The sequence below is a fragment of the Dipodomys merriami genome, unplaced genomic scaffold, assembly GCF_024711535.1.
Source record: "Dipodomys merriami isolate MVZ:Mamm:240054 unplaced genomic scaffold, mDipMer1.0.p SCAF_325, whole genome shotgun sequence".
Taxonomy (NCBI): domain Eukaryota; kingdom Metazoa; phylum Chordata; class Mammalia; order Rodentia; family Heteromyidae; genus Dipodomys; species Dipodomys merriami.
In genome coordinates this window covers 1020001-1031766 of record NW_027204771.1, presented here as the reverse complement: position 1 = coordinate 1031766, position 11766 = coordinate 1020001, and the positions used below count along the sequence as shown (strand labels likewise).

At 53.4% G+C, this 11766-nt stretch overlaps 1 protein-coding gene across 1 annotated transcript in view; it reads right to left on the bottom strand.

Annotated features, from left to right (window-relative positions):
• Positions 1-361: 361 nt before the first annotated feature.
• The window catches only part of Itga9 (integrin subunit alpha 9), a 93595-nt gene continuing 82190 nt past the window's right edge, over positions 362-11766 (bottom strand). Inside the window, exons 24-28 of the mRNA XM_070042418.1 lie at positions 10610-10735; positions 9362-9481; positions 7317-7418; positions 5146-5265; positions 362-3394 (exon numbers count right to left, since the gene is read on the bottom strand). Of these exons, the coding sequence (XP_069898519.1) occupies positions 3296-3394; positions 5146-5265; positions 7317-7418; positions 9362-9481; positions 10610-10735 (567 nt within the window). The 3' untranslated portion in view covers positions 362-3295. The remainder of the gene's footprint in view (positions 3395-5145; positions 5266-7316; positions 7419-9361; positions 9482-10609; positions 10736-11766) is intronic.

The window sequence follows — 11766 nt, the reverse complement described above, 5'->3', positions numbered from 1 at the left end:
GCGCACCGGGGCCTGGCGCGCTCGCTCGTGAGCGCTGAGTCCCTCGGCGGCGGGCGGACCTGGCGGGGCCTGGCCCAGTGGCTGCCCGCGTCCCCGGCCAGCACCCTGCGCTCCCCGCTCCCCCGGATCCCGCTCCGCGCCCCCGCACCCCGACGGCCTCGTGCCACTGCACACGCATCCCAGCGTCCCCGTGCACTACGTACACTTAGCCGGCGGCCTCCTGCACCGCACTCCGGAGTCCTCGTGTGCACACTCACCCTGAAGCCCTCATGCACCCCGCACACTCACCCCGTGTCCTGCACCGTGCACCCATCCCAGTGCCCTCGTGGGTGGCTGTTAAAGGAAGGCAGACATGTGCGGGTCGTGTGCAGCCGTCTTTTATTGTGAAATACACGTCTTCTTTATCCTCGTGTAAACCCGGCATGTCCCACACAGTTCGAGTGCAGGAGACGTGACTGTGAAGACCCCCTCCTGGGATGGGACAGAGCCTTCTAGAAGCCCACGGAAGGGGTGCTCGCCATGTAGACAAGTTACAAGAGCCCGCTGTGCCAATCACGCGGGCACTTCGGACCTGACACATTACAGCCACAAAGAAGACACCAGATAGGCCCAGGCCACCTCACGCCATTCATCGCCCCATCCAGGGCTGGAAGACATCGCGGCATCCACTGGGCTCACCCTGGTGGTCCCTCTGGCTGTTCCAGAAATGTATTCTCCACCGGCCGTTGCACGAGTCCACTGGTGACAACAACAGGCTCCACATTCTCAGAGGTGCCTGACAGAGGCCTGCTCCCTGGCCCTGGGGCTCCATACGGCCATCTCCATGTGGCCATCTCCCTAAGACCCAGGGGCCTCCACGTGGCCATCTCCCTGAAGAGAATTCCATTGACTTAGTTGTGATCCTGGAATCAAGCCTAGAGTATCACATGGGTGGGCCTGTGCCCCATAGCGTGTATCCCTCAAATTGTGTGTGCATGTGTACATACAGGGGCTTGAACACGGGGCCTAGGTGCTGTTCCTTAGCGTCTCTCGAGGCTGGCACTCTTACCACTCAAACCACACCTCCGTGTCTAGTTTTTGGCTGTTTTACTGGTGAGAAGAGTCTTCAAGACAGTTCCGCCCCAGACTGGCTTGGAGCCGGGGTTCCTGGGCCTCAGCCTCCTGTGTGGCCAGGATGACAGATGTGGCCCGGATGACAGATGTGGCCCAGTGCACCAGCTGTGTGGGGCCTGGTCTCCCTGGGCCGCCCTTCCACACCTTCCCTGGAGCTGTCACTGGCTAGCATCTCTGCTCAAGGAAGGGGAGCTGGCCCTGGTCTTAATTTCCATGCATCTGGGCCATTTGCATTAAGAAGATTCCAGAAGCCGCCTGCTCTGTGCCAGGTCTGCGGTGGCCTCTCATGCACACGTGTTTTGCACCCATATTTTTTTAGGTGTTTGCAGCAGCCATGCAGGGAAACCTGTGCCCTCGGAGGTGGAGTCCTGCACCTCTCTGGCTTCTCAGACTTTCCACAGCTTGATAAGGAAACATAAAACACAATCCTGGCCACGCCACCTGCCTGGGGCCTTCACCAGCTTTTGTCAGGGGCTCTTGGCTTGTGGGGGCAGCGGCCACTGCTGGGGTGTGCACCTCACTTTCCATCTGTCCGTCCTTGCAGGAAAGCCACGCTGCGCCCCAGCCATGGGCGGCCAGGGTGGTGGGTGCCAGGGTCGGCCTCGGGTTATGGGGAGGGCATCACACTGTGCCCGGGGGTCGTGAGGAGGGCATCACACTGGGGTCTGCCTTCCTTCTCCCACAGATGATTTCCAGCTGCCGCAGGTATGGAGCCCAGGCTCACTGCTCCCTGGTTTCAGGAGGAGAAATGCGAGGACTCCCCTGCTCTCAATTGAGACAACTGAGGCACAGCTTGGCCCTCTGGAGGGCCGGAGGCGACCCGGGCTCAGGTCATCCCCTCCAGGACATCTTCCCTTTGCTGCATCGCGGGGTCCCTGGGACCCGGAAAAAGGCACACAGGTTGCAGGTCCTCCCCAGGAACCACAGCCCAGCACTGGCTGGGGGCCTCGCCTGGCCAGCTCGAGCGAGGAGAGAGGTTGGCTGGGGAAGTCAAGGCAGAGTACACTTGGGGGGAACCTGAGCTTCCTGTCCAAATGACTGCTGGAATCTTCCCCAGAAAGGCACGTAGAAAAGCACCTGTCACTGAGCACAAAGCTCACAAGTAGCACGCTAGGGTCTTCCTCAAATCCATATATATATTTTTGCACGTGCAGTCCTGCCACGTGGCAGATGCTTCCTTGTGGTTTCTTCAGGTCAGTTTATCTGCAAATCTTTTTTCTTTTTTGGTGCAGGTACTGGGACTTGAACTTGGGGTGTTGTACTCCCAATGTGGCTTTTTCCTTCGAGGCTGGTGGTGCTCTACTACTTGAGCCAAGTTTTCTTTCCAACCTTGTTTTTCTTTTCTGATGGTTCACTGGAGAGAAGTCTCTGGGATTTGTCTGCCCAGGAGCTGACTTCAAACCCGTGATCCTCAGAGCTCAGCCTCCTGGGGTGACAGAGGTGAGCCACCAGTGTCTGGCTGCCAGTCTTTGTTGTTCATTTGCTTGTTAACGGCAAGTTTTCCACGTACAATATTCTTATTGCTAAAAAAATTTGCATACGGATCCCACCGGGTCATTCTCAGACTTCAGGTGAGGGGTTTCAGTGCTTGAGTGAAGTCATAACTAACTACTCAACAGAACTCAGAAAACATCGGTACAAATATAGACACATAATATATATATATCTATAGAAAAAACCTTACACATATATATGTATATATACGTATGTATATACATATATACACATATATTAAAAAATACTTGTAGGTTAACCGTTTTCCCGAGGGTTCACCATGCAGGTTTTCTTCATAAATATCACTTGGCTCTTTCTTAACACTCACGTTCCTAAGAAAGTTCATCATGAAGAAGGAGATGGAGGTGGTGGTGGTGGAGGAGGTGGCCAGTCCTGTGACTTGAGGGTAAGTGGCATTCTCAGGCCAGCACCTGGATGGGAGCGGATAAGGAGGAGGAAGAAGTGGGGAAAAACAAAATTAGCATCAGAGGGGCCTCCGAAAAATCTGGAGAAGATTTCCTTTTCTTCCAAATATGGAAGATACACAAAATGAAGGGGCCGCAGGCATGTGACCGGCCGGCACGTGACAGGAGGGTCCCAGAGCAGGTGACCGGTGGCATGTGACGGGGGCGGGGCCTGTGCGGGCAGGTGACCCGCGGCACATGATGGGGGCGGGACTGCAGGCAGGTCATTGGTTCTTCTGCGCCCAGTCCCAGCTGTCTTCGTTTTCTTTCCGGTTCTTCTCCGCTTCGATGATTTCTTTGTACCTTCGGCGAAAGAAGCCCAACTGCAAGACAGGAAAGAAGGAAGGACGCAGCTAGTAGTGTTGGAGAGGGGAACATTTTGATTCAGCGTGGCAGCCGTGTGTGTGTGTGTGTGTGTGTGTGTGTGTGTGTGTGTGTGTGAAAAATGGGGCTGGAGCTGGGCGCCGGTGGCTCATGCCTGTAATCCAAGCTACTCAGGAGGCTGAGATCTGAGGATCGCGGTTCAAAGCCAGCCCGGGCAATAAACCACCAGAAAACCGGAGGTGGTGCTGTGGCTCAAGTGGTAGAGCGCCAGCCTTTAGCTGAAGAGCTGAGGGACAGCGCCCAAGCCCAGAGTTCAAGCCCCACAACTGACCAAAAAAAAAAAAAAAATGGGTCTGGAACTCAGGGCCTGTGTGCTGTCCCTTAGCGTTCATTTTTGTCAGCCATGGGACTTGAACTCACAGCTTAGGCGCTGTCCCTGAGCAATTTTTGCTCAAAGCTGGCACTCAACCACTTTGAGGCATATATATGGTGCCACTTCTGGTTTTCTGGTGGTTCACTGGCGATATAAAGAGACTCACAGACTTTTCTGTCTGGGCTGGCTTTGAACCATGATTCTCTACAGCTCAGCCTCTGGGTAGCTGGGACGATGGGCGTGAGCCACCAGCCCTGGGCCAGAGTTTCCGTCACGCTGTGTGTGATCTCCTGAAAGACAGTTAAGCTTCCTCAATGGTTCATTTGTCTGCTTTTGAACCGAAGAGTACATCTTAAACATAATATGCTCTATGCTGGGCACCAGTGGTAGAGTGCCAGCCTTGAGGACAAGAGCTCAGGGACAGCGCCCCGGCCCTGGGTTCAAGCCCCACGATTGACCACAACAAAATCCACAGCTGAACCCGGTCGAGCCGGGTGCGCTCTGCACGGCAGCCAGATGCATTTAGTACAACTACGTCCCGACAGATGGCAGCAGAGGGCCATGTGTTGAAGAATCAGAATTTCTTTTTTTTTCCCTGACAGTTGTAAGATGGGGGTCTTGTGGGTGGGGTTGGAAATAAGTGGGCGCGAAGGTGCTGGTCTGGTAGTCGCCATGTAAAAGCAATGTTGGCTTCCCTTCTTCCCTCCCTCCTTCTTTCTTTTTGCCAGAAGTGGTGCTTGAACTTAGGGCCCAGACAATCATTTAGCTTTTTAATGCAAGGCTGGTGCTCTACCCCTTGAGCCGCAACACTACGTACGGTTTTCTAATGGTTCTTTGGAGATAAGAGTCACAGACGTTCCTGCCCAGGCCAGCCTCGGAGCACAATCCTCCAGATCTTGACCTCCTGAGCAGCTAGGATGACAGATGTGAGCCTTGGGTGCCCAGCTTTCCTCTGCTTTTACATTGCCCTGAAATTGTTTAACCTGTACGCTGAGAGCGAATGGCTCACGCCTGCCACCCTAGCTACTCAGGAAGCTGAGATCTGGAGGATCGCAGGTCGAGGCCAGGCCTGGGCAAGAAAGTCCATGAGACTCTCATCTCCAAGGAACCACCAGAAACTCGAAGTGGTGCCATATATGGCTCCAAGTGGCAGTGCGCCAGCCTTGAGCAAAAGTAGCTCAGGGACAGCATCTAGGACCTGAGTTCAAGTCTCGGGACTGGCAACAAGACAAAGCACAAAACAAACTTCTACTTCCAGGTGGCAGGAGGCCTTGTCTCCCCAATTCTGTGAACTATAAGGGGATCTGAGATGGGGTGGCCACCCATCTGGGTAGCCCAGGGTGGGGCGGAGGCTGCGGGCCCATGGTCCCCACTCACCTTCCACAGCAGCACGGCCAGCAGCAGGAAGATGAGGATGCCGGCCAGTAAACTGATGGCGATGATCCAGCCCACCACGTAGCCCCGAGGCTCCATGTTGTGCAGGGCCTCGAAGACGGCCTAGGAAGCAAACCAGAGCCTCAGTAGGGAAAATCTCACTGAGACTGGAACTCAGAGCTGGGCGCTGTCCCTGAGCTGCTTTTGCTCAAGGCTGGCGCTCTACCACTTGAGCCACAGCGCCATGTCTGGTTTTCTGGTGGCTCATTGGAGATAAGAGTTTCATGGACTTTCCTGCCCGGGCTGGCTTTGAACTGCGATCCTCAGATCTCAGCCTCCTGAGGAGCTGGGATGCCAGGTGTGAGCTGTGGGTGCCTGGTGGTTATGTAGAATTCTGGGCATCTGCCTTCTGGGACCCAAGCTAACACACCGTGGCACCATCCACATTTGTCACAGGAGATGAAGATATCAGTCCTGTCCTGTGGTCTGGGGCTCATGCCGGTCGTCCTGGCTTGAGACCAGGACGCTGAGATTGGAGGATCAGCATTCTAAGTCAGAGGCAGCAACACTGATCTCCAGTTAACTGGCAAAAAAACTGAAGTGGTGCTGTGGCTCAAGTGGTGGAGCACCAGCCTTGAGCAAAAAGAGCTCAAGGACAACGCCCAGGCCCTGAGTTCAAGCCCCAGGACCAGAAAAAAAAATTAAAAATGATATAAAAAAATCCTTAAAAACCTGACAATGAGAATCTTCCTATTATTATTATTTTCATTTTGAAATGTCTTTGTCTCTTTTTAAAATTGTGACGATGAAGGATGTGGGAATGCCCCCACCTCGGCTCGTGGGCTGATTTAACAAGGCAGTCTTGGGAAGAGAGCAGAGGGGAGACACTGGACGCCTCGTGCGTTCACGTTTCCCTCCCCCATGGGAGGGGAGAAAACCCAACAAAAAGAAAGAACAATGAAAAGCCCAGGCCAGGCTGTCTGTCCGTCCGTCCAAGCGTGATCTCACACAGCTTCGATCGGAAATGGTGTTCTGGAGGAAGTACCGTGACTCAGCCTCGCCCCTCAGGACGCACACCCCTCAGGAAAGACAGGACGCCCCAGCTTCCTGAACCCCAGCTGCCTCACCCCCTCAGGAAGGATGGGGCACCCTGACTTCCTGGACCCCATCTCCGGCCGCTCCAGCCCTGTGCCTGGAGGATTTCCGTCTGCACATAGAACACCTTACCTGGAGTTCTTCCCACCGCATCTGTGTCCTCTTGTGGTTTATTTTTTCTCCTTTTTCTTGGAGCTTAGATTTAGTGCCTGTTTGTAAGGTGGGCTCTTTGCAGCTTGAGCCAGGCCCCCAGGACCTTCTTTCTGTCTCCTTCCTTCCTTTCTTCCTTCCTTCCTTCTTCCTTCCTCTTTCCCTCCCTCCTCCCTCTCTCCCCTCCTTCCTTCTTTTCTTTTTTACTATGGTTGTTTTTCAAGGAGTTGTTTTGTTTTTGTCCAGCACTGGCCTCAGTCTGTGATCCTCTTCATTTTGCCTTCCTGTAAGCTGGGATTATAGGTGTTTGACATCATACCACGCTTAAGTGTTTTGTTTTGGGTGCATGTGTGTGTGCCTGCACGTGTGTGTGCCTGCACGTGTGTATGTGTGTGTGGTGCTGGTACTGAAGCTTGAACTCAGGGGCTTGTGCTTTTTCTTTTTATGCCAGTCCTGAGGTTTATACTCAGGCCTGGGCGCTGTCCCTCAGTTCTTCAGCCCAAGGCTAGCTCTCTACCACTGGAGCCACAGCTCCACTTCTGCGTTTTTTGGGTTCATTGGAGATCAGAGTGTCACAGACTTTCCTCCCTGGGCTGGCTTTGAACTGTGATCCTCAGGTCTCAGCTTCCTGAGTAGGTGGGATGACCAGCATGAGCCACCAGCACCTGGCTCAGACTTCACTTTTTCCTCTGGACAATCACTGCTGGAAACTTTCACCTCACAAGGAACCCTACGGAGCCGAAGATTAAACCACAGAGAAGCCTCAGCAGATGGGTGGGTAATGGGACTGGAAGCTAAAGCTGACCAGGCCTTACTCCACCTTAACCCTGCCTCTGCTCACAGACCTATCTCTACCCAGAGAGTCTTGGATCCCAGTAGCTTGCACCGGTCACCCTAGATGCATGGGAGGCTGACAGCAGCAGACTCACAGTCATTTCTTCCGGGTTTCCATGGGCCACTTCCACCACCCGTAAGGACGGCTCCACCTTCACTCGAGCTCGGGCCATGAACTGGATGACAGAGGCGCTGTCCTGTGGAGCAGATGGCATGTTTTCACCCCAGTGACAGCGACTTTCCATGACAGACTAGACAGCACCCAGCTTCCACGCCCCACGTTGATCTCAGGGGAATTTCATCACAGCCCGGTGCCAGTGGCTCACGCCTGTCATCCCAGCTACTCAGGAGGCTGGGATCTGAGGATCTCGGTTCAAAGCCAGCCTGGGCAGGAAAGTCCGTGAGACTCTCATCTCCAATGAACCACCAGACAACCAGATGTGGCGCTGTGGCTCAAGTGGTAGAGCACTTGCCTTGAGCTGAAGAGCTGAGGGACAGCGCCCAGGCCCAGAGTGCAAGCCCCAGGACCGACAAAAAAGAAAAGAAAAGAAAAGAAAAATGATCTGAATTCTCTGGGGATGGAAAAAAAAATCAGATCCTCCATTTCAGAGGTGAACTTGTGAAGGCCAAAACGATCAGACCCTCAAGTTCCCTTGGCAGGGCCAGATCTGAGGTCAGAAGGAAAATAAACACGGAGCCTGAGGCTCAGACCGACTGCACATCTGGCCTCGTTTCTGGTCCTCAGGGAGCTGTGACAGCCCAGGGCCCTAGGCTCAGCTCCTGGAAGGAGGAAGAAGAGGAGGAGGAGAAGGAGGAGGAGGAAGAAGAGGGAGGCCAACGCTGGTGTCAGAGTGACAGATAATTCTGCTTTAGTCTCCAGAAACAGTGGAGGCCCAGCTTTGACCTCTGCTTTGATCCAGGCTTTGCTAAGGAGCCTGGCATTAGCCCCTCTTTACCCCCCCCCCCCACACACACACACTAGAGAAGAAGAAATGCAAGTCCGCCAAGCAGGCCAAGATCTGAGGATCACAGTTCAAAGCCATAGGGGCAGGAAAGCCTGTGAGACTCTGATCTCCAATAAACCACCAGAAAACCAGAAGTGGCGCTGTGGCTCAAGTGGTAGAGCACCAGTCTTGAGGAAAAGCAGCTCAGGGACAGGGCACAGGCCCTGAGTTCAAGCTCCAGGACTGGCAAAAAATACAAAATAAAAATAAATTTAACAAAAATCCGTACTTTCCAGACCTGTGAAGTTGGCATTGGCCAGGTGCTTGTTAAAAACCTTGACAGAAAAGTCAGACTCTAGAGTTTTAGTATGAGCAGCAAAGGTGCAAATTAAGCAGCTAGGGAGCTTGTGAAAGAGAAGACTAGGTGGAGGAGTCACATCTGTGTGAAGCCAGGGTCTCTCCAGTCGAGTAACCCCCCCAACATCTGGGTGAAGCCTGAGACTCCCCGGTCGAGTACCCCCCACTCCGCACATCTGGGTGAAGCCCAGGACTCCCTGGGCCACACACTGCTCCTCCGACATCTGGCATTCCCACAGCGACCAAGGACGCTGGCAGAAGAGGTTCACAAGGGGCAGCCGAGCTCTGAGAGCAGCCGCACACGCCTGTAATCCCAGCCCTGAGACAGCAAGCCTGGTACAACAACAATGACAAACCCAAATAAGGGAAAGCAAAGCAAAGTCAAACTAAACCAGAACAGCAGGAGTGTGGAGAAGCCAATTCAAATGCTTTTTACAAAGAAGTGCTTCCTTCTCCTCCTCCTCCTCTCCTCCTCTTCCTCCTCCTCCTCCTGTCCTTCTCTTCCTCTTCATCCCCCTCCTCTCCTCCTCTTTCTCTCCTTCTCCTCCCCCTCCTCCTCCTCCCCCTGCCCCGCCCCTCCTTCTCCTTCATTCCTGGGGCTTGTGCTCAAACCTCAGGGCCTCACACGGCTTTTCCACTCAAGGCTGGCGGTCTGCCATTTATTTGAGCCATGGCGCCGCTTCTGGTTTTGTGATGGCTCCGTGGAGATGAGAGTCTCATGGACTTTCCTGCCTGGGCTGGCTTCGAACCCTGACCCTCAGCTCTCAGGCTGCTGGGTCGCTGGGCTGACAGGCAAGAGCCATGGTTGCCAGCAGCGAGAGGCGTGTTCTCAGACATACCTTCTTCAGTATTTCCGTGTTCAGCAGCGTGTAAATCTCTATGGTGCGGCCTTCCTCTCTGCCCAGGGCGCTGAGATCACAGTGGATCGTCAGGCAAGAGATCCCCGGCTTCCCACAGTCCTGAGGAGAGAATGCAGACAACTAGCTGTTGAAAGAGAGAGAGAGAAAGAGAGAGAGAGAGAGGTGGGGGGAGCCAGGCCTGTCATCCCAGCTACTCAGGAGCGGAAATCTGAGGCTCACAGTTCAAATCCAGCCTGGGTGTCCAATTCCATGAGATTGATTTCCAGTGAGCCAGCAAAAAGCTGGAAGTGTATGGGGGGCTCAAGCAGTAGAGTGCCAGCCTTGAGTGAAAAAGCCAAGCGTGAGCACGGGGCTCTGAGTTCAAGCCCCAGTGAAGACAAAAAACCAAAAGCAAAAAAGAAGAAAAAAGAAGAAAACCGCAGTTGTTCCTTCCTACCATTAGAGGGAGAAATCTTTTCAGAAGAGAAAAAAACCGAAGGGATTTCCAAGGACAGCCAGGCTATTTTATTTTTTTTCATTCGCCTGTCCAGTACCAAATGGCCGCTCATTTTATAGTCAACGTAAAAAGAAAAAAATCCTGGGAGATTTTCTTTTGGCTAAAGAAAACAAAATATATATATAAATTATAAATATAAATTACTGCCCATAGCTCACTCCTGTAATCCTAGCAAGTCCGAAAGCTGAGATCTGAGGTTCACAGTTCAAAGCCAGCCGTGGCAAGAACATCTGTTGAGACTGTTAACCCCAACAAATCACCAAAAAACTGGAAGTGGAGTTGCGGTTCAAGTGGCAGAGTACCCAGGACCACCAAAAAAAAAAAGGAAAAATGATACAGACAGTATAAACTTAGACAAGGAACAGGACAGATGTAAGCATTCCTGATACATTGTGAACCATGTTTATTGTACTTGGACAACCTGGTCCTCAGATATGTTGTTGGCTATGGGGCTTGAATTCACTGCCTGGGCGCTATCTCTGAGCTTGTTTTGCTAGAGGCTGGCACTCTACCACTTGAGCCACAGCGTCACTTCCGGCTTTTTTCTTTTTTGCTTATGTGGTGCTGAGGATTCGAACCCAGGGCCTCAGGCATGCAAGACAAGCGCTCTACCACTGAGCCACCTTCCCAGCTCCCCGTAGGTGATTTTTTAAAGTCGGTGGATGGCAAAACTGAAGCTATAGTGAGAAGGGAGAAGTGTGGAGCAGAAGCCCGGGCTCTGCCCTCCTTACCAACACCTTCCTCCCGGACTTGGTGAAGAAAGCAAAGACGGTATGGAAGATGTTCCCTTGCTCCTGGGGGACGACGCAGGGTGTGGGGTTCTTTTGGAAGGAGCAGTTTCCCTTCTCCTGGGCCACCTGGAAATAAAAGAGAAAGAGGAGTCTTGTGAGAGTGTGGGAGGGAAGGGCGGGGGTGGGGGGGGGAGAGGCAGGGGGGGGACTGGGAAGGGGAAGGCCGTCTGGCATGGGCCATCTGACGGGACATGCCGTGTCATCACCCTCCCTGCTCCACCATAAGTGGATGAAGAGCCAAAACTCCGTCCTGAAGGACCCGGCCCTCTGCCAGGGCACACGCCTGGAACCCCAGCTCCTGAGGAGCCTGAGATCTGAGGATCACAGTTCAAAGCCAGCCCAGGGCAGGAAAGTCCATGAGATTCTGCTCTTCAATGAACCACCAGAAAAACCAGAAGTGGTGTTGTGGCTCAAGTGGTAGAGCGCCATCCTGGAGCAAAAGTAGCTCAGAGACAGTGCCCAGGCCCTGAGTTCAAGGCCCACAACTGACCCCCAAAAAAGAGCAATATTTGGGGAAAAAATCACACCAGCCTGAAACAGTCTGTCAGGAATGGTGAGATCACTAACACAGAATGGGGTATTTAGGGAAGATTTCATGACTGTTCCTTGAGTCCAGTTGGTGTGTGTGTGCAGTGTGTGTGTGTGTGTGTGTGTGTGTGTGTGTGTGTGTGTGTGTGTGTGTGTGTGTGTCTTGAACTCAGGGCCTGGGCACTGTCCCTGAGCTTCTTTTGGTCAAGGTTAGCACTCTACCACTTGAGCCACAGCACCACTTCTGGCATTTTCTGTGTATATGGTACTGAGGAATGAAACCTGGGGCTTCGTGCATGCTCGATGAGTGCTCTACCACTGAGCCATGGTGACTATTTCCCTCTGATCAGCTCTGCGTGCTCCCCTTCTTCTCCTGCATCTCTTACATCGGTCGAGTCCCATGCGCCCAGGGACACGGCCTCTGGCCTTTGGGAGAGAGGAGAGGCCCAAAGCTCTTCCCGGCATCTGCACAAGGATGAAGGGATGAGCCACACGCCCGTAAAGCCCAAACCCTGCCTCCGGAAAGATATGACCCTTTGCCCCGACCCCAGAGCAAACACCCCGTGTGG